Source organism: Perissodus microlepis, chromosome 15 (genome assembly GCF_051167445.1).
Source record: "Perissodus microlepis isolate ML-2025 ecotype Zambia chromosome 15, ASM5116744v1, whole genome shotgun sequence".
NCBI classification, from domain to species: Eukaryota; Metazoa; Chordata; class Actinopteri; order Cichliformes; family Cichlidae; genus Perissodus; species Perissodus microlepis.
This window is the reverse complement of record NC_140475.1, coordinates 17,108,092-17,122,664: the sequence shown is the minus strand read 5'-3', so window position 1 is coordinate 17,122,664 and position 14,573 is coordinate 17,108,092. Positions and strand designations below refer to the sequence as shown.

Sequence of the window (14,573 nt, the reverse complement as noted above, 5' to 3'; positions counted from 1 at the left end):
TGAAGAACATAATCCTTTTAAAAGGGAGAAAAAAAATATGTGGAAGTCGTTGACACAGTGTACATCAGGTTGGTCTCTCAGGATGTAGTGTACAAGTTTTCTAAGATGTTCACAGCTCAGATAGGAACATACTACATGATAATACCAGACTTATAAACTGATGAATCTGTCATAGATAGAGTAAGAGGTGTACATTTTATTTACTTTTTTTTCCCTTTTCCACATTTAAACAACTTCTACCTGCCTAATGATGAGCATGATGAGGGAGCTGTTTTCACATCTCCTTAAAGGAAGTGACGTTTTTAATCAAGATAGAACATATTCTTATCAAAAGCTGCTTTAACAAAGAGGAGCACACCAAACCAGCACCAGTGTCTATCTCTCTCAGCTTTATTCAAGATTGTTTTTGGTAAAAAATAAAAGTAAATTTGGCATACAGATACATTCACTCGTCACGGATAAATGTGTTTGCTTGACTTAAATGTCAGTGCAACACTTTCATCAACACTTATCTCTAACCGCAGAGATACTGCCATGGAACTTTTCTCTAACTAGAATCATACATTTCCTATACATTAAAAAAAAACTGAAATCGTGAAATCAAAAGAGAGAGAACTTAAAAGCCTCCTTAAGGCCCCAAAAAATAAAATCTTTCCTAGATTGTGTTAGAAAAAAACAAACAAACAAAAAGCAGCTCAACTAGCATGCAAGAGCAACATTTGTCAATAAGCCTCAAGAACTTTGTAGGAGGAGAAAGGTTTAACAAAGTGATAGTCCAGGTTGCCGCAGTGGGGGCACTGCTGGACGTTGCTGTACTCGGAGAAATACTGCATCCCGACTCGAACGTCCACCACCGGTTTCCCGCAGTGCTTACAGTTGAGACGGGCCTGAGGACATACAGGACACAGGTCAGCAAACAAGAGGCTCAACTGAGGCTGGAAAAAGGCAAGATATCAGCATGGAGGTTCACTCGTGACTCCCTGGGATCTAAGTGTGACAAAATCATGTTAATTCAAGGGTCCAAGCTGCTTTAAATGGGTCTTTAGATGCAAAAAGTGACAGTGAAACTGGATAACAGACTGGATGCACTTTTACTACTATAATACAATCACTATTTTTAGACTAGCGTAGGTTATCTAGCTATTAGGCTCTTCTTCCATGGAACCAGCTTCCAGTGGATTCAGGAGACAAACACCTTTTTGATAAAGGTTATAGTTAGGACAGGCTCAAACTGGCTGCTAGGGGACTTTCCATGATGCAATGAGCATTTCTCTTCCCCATGTGTTTACATGCCACTATTTCATGACATTAACGTCAGTCTACTCTCTCCTGTAGTTTGTGTTTTGTATTTTGTCATTCACGGTCTCTCTACGCTCCTGTTTTTCACCTTTTTATTTCGCCTCATGCTCCAATAGTTTGCAGCGGATGGCTGTAGCTCCCTGATCTTGGTTCTGCAGCAGGGTTCTTTCTGTTAAAAAGGGAGTTTTTCGTTTCCTATGTTGCCAAGTTCTTGGTTGTAGGAGATCGTCCAACTTTTGGGGTTTAAAATTGCCTTAACATTTCTAGAGCCTTGGGATAGCTGTTGCTATGAATTGGTAACAAATTAAGTAACAAATTAAGCGCTACAATTAGCTAACAAATGCTGTGTTTTTTTTGCTATTTGGTAGATACTTTGTAGATGCAGGTAATGCAATAAAAATATTATACACCATATTCCAAATTATGCAACCATCCAGTTTGTTGTTTTCAGTTGAACTTGTGGATGGTATTGTGTCTCAGGGCTCTTCACTGATTCACTGATATGAATCTCAGACAGCTTTCATAATTAGGTTGCCAGGCAAGCTCAATTAAAGGAAAACTAGCTAAAAAGGATGTTCCAAATTATTAAGCATACCACAGGTTCCATGCAACATGGGGAAAAAAGGATTTCTCTGCTGCAGAAAAGTGTCAAATAGTAGAATGCCTTGGACAAGGTATGAATACATTCAATACGACACAAAAACTTAAGCGAGATTATTGTACTGTGAAGAATTTTGTGGCTGATTCACAGCACAGACAGGTTAATGAGGAAGGTTTCTGCCAGACAAATTCATCAGATTAAGAGAGCAGCTGTTAAAATGCCATCTCCCACAAGCAGAAATACATCAAGATTCATTTTCAAACAGTCTTCCAAACTAATGGGTGTCGTGCAACCCTGGGTTAAGGTTAGGAATCATGGGGAGAGAGCTGGTAGCCCCCTTTAGGATGCCCAAAGGTGTGAAAATGACCTCTGCAAAATACTGGTATGTAGAGTTGCACAATGCACAATCTCATCCTGCAACAAATACCTTTGTGGCACTGGCTGCTCTGGGCATAAAAGGAGAGAAATTCATGCTGTGGCCCCCATCCTCCCCTGACCTCAACCCTATTGAGAACCTCTGGACCATCCTCAAGCAAAAGATCTATGAGGGTGGGAGGCAGTTCACATCAAAACAGCAGCTGTGGGAGGCTATTCTGACATCTTGCAAAGAAATTCAAGCAGGAACTCTCCAAAAACTCACAAGTTCAATGGATGCAGGACTTGTGAAGGTTATATCAAAAAAGGACTTTTGTTTTTGATAGAAATAGCTTTTGGTTTTTAGTAAATGTGACCTCCTAATGCTGCAAATTCAACAAATGACCATTTTCAGTTCTTTACAACCAATAAAATGTTTTGAAACTCTATTGTGCATAATAGTTTAGAACAGTGTTTTTCAAGGTTTTTTTATTTTTGCAAAAACATGGTTATCATTGGGAGGTATGTTCAATAAAATTTGAATTTGCAAAGCCAAAAACAATCCATTTCCACTAAAAAGCAGGTAAGCGGAGCTTCTATTGAGATTATTTAACCCCAGAAAGGAAGATTTAATAATCCAATTTCAAGTCAGACAAACAAAACTTTATATTAACAACGTGGAGTCAGTAGTTCAGAAAATGAGTTATACATTGTCTGACTTTTTAAATTGGTATTGAATCATTTAACTTCAGTGATTACTGATGCTGGTGTCCATGAGCAAATGTTGGCATCTGCAAGTAACATGGTCACAGCTTTGTGGGAGCTGCAGCTGTTTAATCTCTAGATTTGGTTTAGAGCTTTTTTAATTAACTTTTTGGCTCAAAGTGGCAGAGGAGAAAGCTGTAAACACAACACTGAATTGTTATCACCTCATAAATTGATAACCTTGGCAAACACCTGCTTACACACCCAGCAGAGATAAAGCATCATGTCACTGTACCTATTTGTTGTCAGAAATTACTAATACGGGGAAGGTCTTTGGTTTTTGCTCTTATCTCTTTTGTCTGTCATATTACTGTTCTTCTTCTTCTTCTTTTCTATTTATTTCAGTAGCATGCTCTTCTATGCCCCTCAGTGTTTCTACCTGGCAACACGGTGAAGCAGCCAGTATGTCGTAGGTATACATGGTGCCCAGCTGGTGCCAGCTCCCATCCCAGCGTGACTTGCACTTGATGCAGACAATCTTGTGGACGCCCTCTAGACAGTCCACACAGATGGCGTAGAGGTGCATCAGCCGGCCTGTTGAAAGAACCAAAAGGAATAATTAATCATACATAAAAAAATAAAATAAAATAAAACAAAAACCCTCCTCAAAAGTCCACTGTCACATCCCTGCAGTATACAGGGAGTGCAGAATTATTAGGCAAGTTGTATTTTTGAGGAATAATTTTATTATTGAACAACAACCATGTTCTCAATGAACCCAAAAAACTCATTAATATCAAAGCTGAATGTTTTTGGAAGTAGTTTGTAGTTTGTTTTTAGTTTTAGCTATTTTAGGGGGATATCTGTGTGTGCAGGTGACTATTACTGTGCATAATTATTAGGCAACTTAACAAAAAACAAATATGTACCCATTTCAATTATTTATTTTAACCAGTGAAACCAATATAACATCTCCACATTCACAAATATACATTTCTGACATTCAAAAACAAAACAAAGACAAATCAGCGACCAATATAGCCACCTTTCTTTGCAAGGACACTCAAAAGCCTGCCATCCATGGATTCTGTCAGTGTTTTGATCTGTTCACCATCAACATTGCGTGCAGCAGCAACCACAGCCTCCCAGACACTGTTCAGAGAGGTGTACTGTTTTCCCTCCTTGTAAATCTCACATTTGATGATGGACCACAGGTTCTCAATGGGGTTCAGATCAGGTGAACAAGGTGGCCATGTCATTAGTTTTTCTTCTTTTATACCCTTTCTTGCCAGCCACGCTGTGGAGTACTTGGACGCGTGTGATGGAGCATTGTCCTGCATGAAAATCATGTTTTTCTTGAAGGATGCAGACTTCTTCCTGTACCACTGCTTGAAGAAGGTGTCTTCCAGAAACTGGCAGTAGGACTGGGAGTTGAGCTTGACTCCATCCTCAACCCGAAAAGGCCCCACAAGCTCATCTTTGATGATACCAGCCCAAACCAGTACTCCACCTCCACCTTGCTGGCGTCTGAGTCGGACTGGAACTCTCTGCCCTTTACCAATCCAGCCACGGGCCCATCCATCTGGCCCATCAAGACTCACTCTCATTTCATCAGTCCATAAAACCTTAGAAAAATCAGTCTTGAGATATTTCTTGGCCCAGTCTTGACGTTTCAGCTTGTGTGTCTTGTTCAGTGGTGGTCGTCTTTCAGCCTTTCTTACCTTGGCCATGTCTCTGAGTATTGCACACCTTGTGCTTTTGGGCACTCCAGTGATGTTGCAGCTCTGAAATATGGCCAAACTGGTGGCAAGTGGCATCTTGGCAGCTGCACGCTTGACTTTTCTCAGTTCATGGGCAGTTATTTTGCGCCTTGGTTTTTCCACACGCTTCTTGCGACCCTGTTGACTATTTTGAATGAAACGCTTGATTGTTCGATGATCACGCTTCAGAAGCTTTGCAATTTTGAGGCTGCTGCATCCCTCTGCAAGATATCTCACTATTTTTGACTTTTCTGAGCCTGTCAAGTCCTTCTTTTGACTCATTTTGCCAAAGGAAAGGAATTTGCCTAATAATTATGCACACCTGATATAGGGTGTTGATGTCATTAGACCACACCCCTTCTCATTACAGCGATGCACATCACCTAATATGCTTAATTGGTAGTAGGCTTTCGAGTCTATACAGCTTGGAGTAAGACAACATGCATGAAGAGGATGATGTGGACAAAATACTCATTTGCCTAATAATTCTGCACTCCCTGTATACAGACCTTTACGTTGCTTCATGAATGCTTAATATTATTCTTTTTCTTGCTCTGGTGTTTTTCCACTCCACTGCATTATACAGAGTCATTTTATTACCGCCACCAAGGAGGCTATTTTTTTTTTTTTGCAGCATTTGTGATATGATGATAGCTCAAAAAGTTTTCAATTAATTCTAAAAAAAACCCTTGGACTGGTGTAGAGTGGGGTCATGTTAACAATACATTCAAATTGAACTTCCATCCACTGAGGTCTTCAGGGTTAACTTAATGATTTATTGGTGAAAATTTGTCAAAAAATCAGAAGTGTATTGTCAACATATAAAAAAGTACCATAAAAAGAATTCAAATATAATGTTACATTTGACCTCTGACCTCTTCTTCAAGGTCAGTGGATTGTTCTGAAGGCCAAAGGAATAATAATGCTGCACAAAGCTATTTAAAACAATTTTTTACTTTTATTGTTTGTACTGACGATATAAAGACATATACTGTAGGGGATGATATATGGGGATTCTAATTATTGTGTTATTTTGGACTTCATAAAATGTCTTGTATCTATACAAGACTATACTTGTAATGGCAAACATTTAGAAAATCATACTGGCATAGATTTTAAATATCACATTATAGTTTTCATCCAAATGTCATGTCACATTTGACCTCTGACCTGACTTTTATGTTTGACAACTTCCTTCCTCTTAAAATGACCCCAAAAAGTGTTACATCTTAAAGTCAGTAAGTTAGAAATATACTGTAGAAATACAATATTATATAATGAGCTCAAGTTATTCGCTTAACATTTACAAATCAATATCCATTACCTACTCCTACATAATGTTTGCGTACTCAAAGTAAACACCTGTCACTCTGCCCTTATGTCATTTTTACTGCACTATTCCCTTAAAGGTAAATACAGCCCAGAGAGTGAGCTGTCTTAGCGGAGGCTTGAACTCTCTGAGTGCTTCTTCTTCATGTTTTTGCCACACAGTTCAAGCCTGAGTTATGATTATGTTTTCTGGGGGGTTCTTACTTACTTCTTCTGTTTTTAGCTCAAATATAGAAAAGTATCATGGCCAGTATAATTTAACTGAACTCTTTTTTTTTCACATCTGTTGGACACAAATTAAGCTACTCCTTCACCAACATTTAAATTCTGCCTGACAAAAAGCAGCAAAAATGGAATAAATAAGCCTTTCATACTGATGCATATCAAGGACATACATATCAAAGCTTGGAGGCCAGCACATCAAAGAAGCTTCACGCTGATTCACATTCATGTAGGACTGTGCAGAAGCCAGCAGAAAACCTTTCATGTCTATTCACACAGTGAATATTGGGCTTACTGATGGATCAATTTCTCTTTATATAAGGAAAACACAGTTTGAAAACACTTTAAAGGAGCAGGAATGTATAATTGAGCATCATGATGCACTAATAATTTATTTATAACCACTGAGAATATACATTTTTCATGATTAGCGGCAGTCCTGTTGTCGTACTCTGCGGTAGTCTTAACAAGGCGGTGACCCTGAGATCTCAGTTCGCTGCCACTTAGAAAAACATGCAAATACACAAAAACAAATGAAGAACTTATTCTCATCAGTTTGAAAACGTAGTACAACCAAATACAGAGAACACAACAAGATGATTCACAGATCAGTTTCATTTCCTTTAAAGGTTTAAATATCTTTTTTTACTTTAAATATTCTGATTGCGCGATGTATTACGACTTTATTACATTTGTTTGCTCACTTTTGAGTTCGACTGCCCAAGTCAGAAGCTTAATCACAATAAGGTATGTGTAAACTTAAAGGTTTCATTCAATTTGCACCACTAAATAAAAATCTGATAGAAAATGGGTGAGGTTAGAAGCCTCTGTTATACATTTTTCCCTATTCTCCCTGCCCCATGTACAGTACACAGGCTGTATATCCTCACCAAATCTGATGTCATTCCCCCCTTTCTCAACTCTCCTGGCGCTATACATTAAAGGCAAAATAAGCTGATGAAACAAATCTTGCGAGGTCCTCTACTTCCGCTATTTTAATCTTCTGTCTATCTTCTAGCCAGGCATTGTAAATACACTTGATTAATTGATGGTTAGCAACCGTGACGACCACTGAAAAAGCAGAAGTTCTGACAGATTGCTGTTCAAAATCAGACCACTCAATGCTGAGAGAAATTTCAGAAAACTCAAATAATACATCTCAGACTCTTACATGCATGAATATTTACCTCCACAAATTAAGCACAGGCCTCATTCCATGCAGTTAAAACCATGTCTGACCTTGAAGGTGGCACGGCACATCGTACTCAATCTCATCATGGCGCGAAGGGCTGAGGAACAGCGTCCCATCCACCAAAGGAAACTGCTCAAATACAGGCAGCGCCCGGTGGCACAGTGCACAGTTGACCACGTTTCTCTGGCTCGCACTGAGAGCTGACAGGATGAACCTACAGTGTGGCGACACGGTAAGAAGAACCATCATCAAATCACTTGCACTGAAAGTTCAGGCAGAGACAGGCATGTTCTTCTATGTAGGATATCAGCAGAAATGATTGTGGCACTGCATCTCGTGACCTAAATCAACAATCATTTCTTTGTTTTAATCAGTGCATGCAGTCAAAATTCTGCTAAAAACAGTGATAAGCCACTCTGTTTACAGGAGGTACAGAATTATAATAGAGGAACCATATATGAGGAAAGAAAACCATATCATAGATCCATTTTAAGAAGCTTTTTTTTCTGAATATGAACGATGAACTGTGCAAAAGTCTCTGGCCACCGCTCGTTTCTTTATATTTTGTTAGGAAGATTGGAAATACACAAAGTGATTTAGTGAAAGATGTGCAAACATAAATATGTATTTCAACAGAGTTTGTACAATTCTATCAAGCTGTCGCCAATCAGACACTTTCAGGATGATGGATCCAGATGGTAGATCAAAATCTGATACAACTATTCAGCATTTATATTTCCATCGCTTTTAACAAGATCCTCACCACCACTTGGTTTTTCCAGATGGCTGTAGACACAGTGTTTCACCTTCGTCCTGATGTCTTCAGTGCATACAAATTCAAATTTGTATTCATCACTCTTGTGAAGTACCTCAGCCTTCTCTGTGTTTTCCTTCCCTAAGAATGGCTTCTTGACAGCCACCATTCCTTTGAGATCATTTCAGATATCCACGTTTTTAGGCCTGTCACTTCTTTTTTTGACCTCCACTTGTCCATTTTCCTCAATATTTTTAGGCACACACTTCACACCATGCTGTGATATGCCAAGTTTTCAGCTAATAGCTGTTTGTTGTACAAAAGTAATACTTTATGCCTATCAAGCTGCGCTATCTTAGAATTTTTTTTATAGATTCAAATAAATAAATTGGAACAAATCATGCATTTTTATGACAGTCTGCTAGTAACAAAGATATAATTTAAAAATTTTGTGTTTCCTAAATCGTCTATTGTGTGTAGACACAACTGGGTCACTGGGCTAGATGCCTATTTTAAATTTGAACAAGTCATAGTTCAGTATTAAGCTTAATGAACAAACAAACAAAAGCCTTTCTCTGAAAAGGATTAGGTCTTATCTAAGGATAAGAGGTGGTTTAAGACTTTTACACAGTACTGCATGTAAATGTATACATGAATGAGTGCTGTGAAAATGCTGTAATTATATTGCAACTTTAACCGCTGTGTGGTTATATGATGTTATAACTGCAAAATGCTGCAGTTACAATATATTAAAACCACATGTGCCACAAGCAGCTGTGAATGTGACAACCTGCTCTGTGTGCAGCCTGCTCATTCTTTACCTGTACTAAGCACATGAATATAGGACCTGGCCTGTCTGACAGTGAATCACGTGCATTGCATGGGCACATCTGGTAGGTTTAAAAGTTCTGAGTTTTATTTAGCATTTTCATTAAAAAATATGTTTAAAGTTTCAAAATTTGCATGCAAAATAAACATTTCAGATTTATCACTTTCACCGTGTGTTCACTCTGTCACAAGTTTAGTGTTTAAGAAATGTTGCAAGAAATAGTTTCGTTATTGTGCCATTTTTTAAGCCTTTTTTAAGACTTAATTTCCCAAAAGCCCTACCTGCGCAGCTCCTCTCCCTGGCCTGCCTGGGCATCATCTTCCATGCGGACGTGGTAGGTGTTGAGCTTGTGGCGCGGGATGTGGGTGAGGAGTTCCGAGAGGTCCAGCCTCCTCAGGAACTGCACCGGGTGAGGGTGGCTACCATCACCCACACTGCCAGAGGTGAGCCGGTGATGAAGCGGGAGGGTAAAGGATAGCTGTAGCGGCAGGACAGACCCTGCATCTAAGTGAGGAGCACCAGCTGCACCGCCAGAGGCTCCCAGGGAGCAGCCTCCGCTCCGACCAAGAGATCCCCCGACCAACAGGTGTTTCCTCTGTGCGTCCATGTGGACGGCTGATTTGAAGAACTCTCCCAGCTGACGGGAACCCCGCATACCTGTTCCCCCACCTCCCGATCCGAGAGCAGCAGTGGGGGAGAAGGTGAAGCCAGTAGGAGGAGACTGTCCCGGGGAGTCACATGGAGATTTCTGAGGAGGCCCCAAAGGTAAAGGCCCTCCTATTGCATATCCCCCTCCTCCTGCTGCTCCACCTCTCTCTGTGGAGTTCTGTCGATCAACTGATTGTCTACGAGGCATCTCCTGACTAGAGGCCCTATTAGCTAGTTTGGCTCCTCCTACAGCCCCTCCAAGTGGTTTGCTTTTCTTGGGCTCCTCAAAAAACCCATCCCCGGACCCTGAAGCCCCTCCACTGGCTCCAGTCCTGCCTGAGCTCCTTTCCGACGATTTCTTCTTACGCTCATCCTGCATGCGTTTCACCTGGTACCAGTCAGTGTCCTTCTTCAGGTGACCCTGGCCACAGCGGCAGGAGCAGAACCTGAAGGCTAGGTCGTAGCCTTTCTTGGTCCACATGTTTTGTCGGCATTGCTTCTCATTCCAGGACCGCGCACGGCCGATGCAGTTGAACTGGACAAGGATGGAGCTCTCCCACTCGTAGAAACACTGTAGATGCATCCAGTTGCCATAAGGGCAGAGCTCGCTGTTGCAAACAACCCTCTGGCAGTCGTCCTTCTCCAGATCAATGGCACGGCTCAGGCTGCAGCCGAGAGGGGTTGCACACTGGGCCTCTGAATGAACATAGAGAAGAGAGGAGGGAAAAGAATTTATTTATAACTCAAATTCATAAGAAGTTTAAAAGCTGTGTACAATGTAGATAAACCCATATCTTATTCACAACAAAGCATACAAAACATATCAAAGGTTTAAACTGAGACAACAAAAGGTGGGGAAAGTACCAAAGAGAAACCCCTGGAGGAACACAACAGGACAGTAACAAGACTGGGTATAAAAAGAGCATCTTTGAGAGTTTCTCAGAAGTAAAAGATGGACAGATGTTCACCACTCTGCACATCAGTGTGTCTACTGTGTCTGGAACAATTTCAGAATGTTCCTCAACATAAAACTGTGACAAGTGTGAACATCTCATAATGTACAGTACTGAGTATTTTCAAAAGATACAGAGAATTTGTAGAAGAGACGAGGCTGAAAATCAATATTTGATGACCGTAATCTTTGCTAAAAACAACCATGTTTCTGCATTGGCTCAGGAACTACCCCAGAAATCATTATTCAGGGATACAGTTCATCATGCCATCCACAAATGCAGGTTTAACCTCTATTTTGCAAAGAAAGAAGCCAAATGTGAACATCTTTTTTTGCTCATTTTGAGGGTCACCGCACCGGATCATCTTCCTCCAGCTCCCCTTTTCTCAAGCATCTTCTTCTATCACACCAACCTTCTGCATGTCCTTCTTCGCTACATCAATTAATCCTATTTTTCTCCTACCTGGCAGCTCCACATTCAACATCCTTTGTCCAGTATGCTCACTATCCCTCTTCTGCAAACCATCTCAGGCTCGCCTCTCAAGCCAATCTTCAAATGTTATTTTGAAGATTGATATATGACGACATTGATCTACGCCTATCAGATATTTGACAACAAATGTAACTGAGCCAATCAAAATTAGGGTGATTTTGCTCTTTTCTGTCTACAGCCTATTTTATTTCTTTAACTCTTCTAATAAACCTCAAGTACTGCAAACAATAAATTTGTTAATGTAAAATACATAAAATAAAACTAAAATATGAAGACTGGAAATAGCTAAAGTTAAAGATAAATGAATAAAAGTATTAATAAACATTCTGATTTGCTATTTACTGAATTAATATATGTGTAGGCATTATTTATATTATAGAATGTGACATAGTATTTTTGCTCTTTTAATTTTCTCCTTATTTACCTTCACTTTGACTCTCCAGCTTATTCGGTTTCCCATTTAATTTTTCAAATAATTCAATTATTTTAGTTTGGCACCTTTTGTCCTCCAGAGAAAATTCTAATTACAAGTTAACCATTAAACTACAGCATTGTTTAATCCAGTGGTAACTTTTACTATTCATTTACTGCACAAGAGCCTAAGAGGAAGTCTTCAAATTAAGTAAACAAAACAACAGCAAACCCTAGAAGCTAATTTTACCTTCATAAACTGCACTTATGACGCTTTCAGCTTCTTAAAAGCTTTTTCGGTGTCTCGAATTTTTAGAAACTGAAGAGAGTTGTGGGGTTTTCTTTCACACAAACTGAATACACCACTTTGGGATTTTTATTATTATTATTTATTTTATTTTAATCAACCATTATGTGCAGCTGAAATACTAAAGGCAACAATTTATTCATGTCTTCAGCACAAATGCATTTTGGGTGACATTTTCCCTCCGATTCTCCATCCTAAGCTTCATCGCAAACAGACACAACATGGGGTGAAAATGTTAAACGGGTGCTTTCGGTGTCCTTGCTGCCTCATCTGCATCTATTTATGAAATTCAAGTAGGCCATCCTGTGAGCAGCTCTATTCACAGGATGCCAATTCTCAAATCTGGATGTGAATCAAACAAAATGTGGCCACACGGTCTCTATGAGAGGAGTAGCTCATGATAATACACTGTGGGTGTGCGTGGTGGGGGTGGGGGGTGGGGGGGGGGGGTAGTTTCCTCCTTCCTTTTCCGGTACAATTGCAGGGCTTTCTTCTTCTTCTTCACTTTCTAACTCACCACACAACAGAAAACAATCCACTTTTAACACCGTGTATCACTCTGGTGTCTACAAGTGTGTTCAGGCTTCAGCATCTGCAGAACAAGAGCTTTGCAGAGATTTTGTAACTTCCAGTTAAAGGCGTCTTTCATACCATAAACCTAGTCCTAGACTATAAACCTATTTCAGTGAAGGTCTTCAATGAATTTTCTTTTTTAGTGCAGGAACAGGCTTAATCCACATCTGGGGAAACCTGCTGCAAAAGATAGATGATAGCAAAAAGGTAATTTTTTGTTAAAAGGCCCAAACCCCCTCTTGGAACCGCCTACCTTCTGGTTTTGCAAACATGCACTTTACACTCTGAACTAAAAAAAAAAAATAAGTGTAATTACTAACTACATGTACAGTATATACGTTAGGTTTCTCTGATGAGTTACACGGTAAAAATCCCGATTTGTGCTTTGCTTTCCCTTTTAAAAAAGTCAAAGCAGGGCTTTACTTAGTCTTACAACACCATAAGAACAATCTGTTGTCACTGGATGTGTAATGCTGCACTAGCAATACCTGACAGTTAAGATGAGGTTTGCTGTGAAGTGGTTTCCAGTCTCAAGCTTTGTTTAATCTGTACAGTTTGTATGAATGCACGCGCCTCCAGCAGCTCCACGTCCGTGTGGGCTGCATTTGAACTTGAGTGCGCACACAAGCGGTGAGCTGTCAGTATTACCCTGGAGGAGGAAGGCCACAACCGAAAAACTGTTGTGGACAAGGTGCCCGTCAGGAAAAGACAGCTGAGGCCTGCGAGAGAGCCCGCGATCATTGACGTGCACGTGCAGACAAAGAAATAAAAGAAGGGTCGCGCTGTGTCGTTAACACCTCTTATGGCCACTTTTGACGGCGCTGCGCGTCACATTCACGGGCGATAATCCCTTATATTCCTAGAGGAGTTCCTAGGAGCCGAACTCCATTCATAAATTTCACGATTTCGTATCTCTCCCATCATCCACCTCTGAAGCCAATAACAAACTACGACCACAATCGACTTAAGAAACACCAACAGCCGCTGTCAAGTTCGCCTTAAATCCGACACAATAAGTAACACCTACTACTTCAGCAATATTTCAACTGCTTTGCCTGCTGCTCGGCAATCGTCCTGTGCCCACACAAACCCCGAATGACCTTTAAAAAATAATAGAAAATCAGTTTCCCAACCACGATTTAAGCGCAGTTGAGCAATAGCTACTCCAACAGCTACAATTATGCAAGGCCTGAAATCGTGCTCGACAAATGTGGCCCATGTTTGCCACTATTCACGGAACCGTACTGCCGCACATTTTAAACGAAGTTTGGGCTTGAGCTGCAAGGAACAAGTGGATGGGGGGGATCGAGACATTTGCACCGTTGCAGTGAACGTATGTCACAGTCGTGCAGACAGACAGACAGACAGGGCTTCCCCCCTGGCAGGAAGGCAGCATCACCAAACTTCACTACATCTGCGTCCGTTTCCTCTCTTACCACTTGAGCGCTCGCTCCTGGGTGCAGCCGCCGCGGCCGCGCCTCCTGTTGCAGCCGCACAGGCTCCATTTTCCTGCTCATCTCCGCTACTGTTCGTGCGTTTGCTTTTCTTTCCCTTGCTGCTCTTCTGGTTGGGCATTTTACAGGATTCGAGTGTCAAGTGTTATTTTCGACCTCTATCAACGGCTCCTGTCAGCGCTGTCTGACATTTCTGTGGACTCCATTTCAGCAGTGGACCCTTGCAGTGCTTTGTTTTTAATGCGGGCTTTTCTCTTTGTGGTGATGCTTTTGGGCCTCTTCTTGCACGGCGGGTTGAATTTAGTGCAGCAGGTCTAAGAAATAAGCTGGTATAACCTTTAGGAGCGAAGGCGTGTCCGTCTCTTGTTTTGATTCCTGCTCTGCTGTTCTCTTCCACCCCCTGACGTCACGGGACCCCGCCCCCTAGTGTTGGCCGTCAGCGATTTAGGCTGCGTTTGCGTCCCGTGGGAAAGCTCGGAATTTGCTGCTTCTAAAGGCATGTTTCGGTTTTTAGTCAGGTATATCAGATTTATTCCCCATATAGCCTTCTTACATAGAAAGTTTACAGAATGGCCTTAGCAAAACAAAGCCTTAAAAGTTACTTCAGCTTCACACCATATGATATTATTATATAATATCTTTCTCTATACTTATTTTACTGTACTGTATTTATTTTAATTAAAGATTTTT

General features: G+C 40.7%; 1 protein-coding gene across 1 annotated transcript; it reads right to left on the bottom strand.

Moving 5' to 3' along the window:
- Nucleotides 1-369: 369 nt before the first annotated feature.
- On the bottom strand, nucleotides 370-14,311 carry heca (HECA ribonucleoprotein granule regulator). The gene is made up of 5 exons (XM_084953279.1): nucleotides 13,866-14,311; nucleotides 9,327-10,389; nucleotides 7,510-7,676; nucleotides 3,399-3,553; nucleotides 370-887 (listed from the first exon to the last, which is right to left on the bottom strand). The coding sequence occupies exons 1-5, from the start codon at nucleotides 14,002-14,004 to the stop codon at nucleotides 723-725; spliced, it is 1,689 nt and encodes a 562-aa protein (XP_084809405.1). The 5' UTR covers nucleotides 14,005-14,311; the 3' UTR covers nucleotides 370-722.
- Nucleotides 14,312-14,573: the final 262 nt, after the last annotated feature.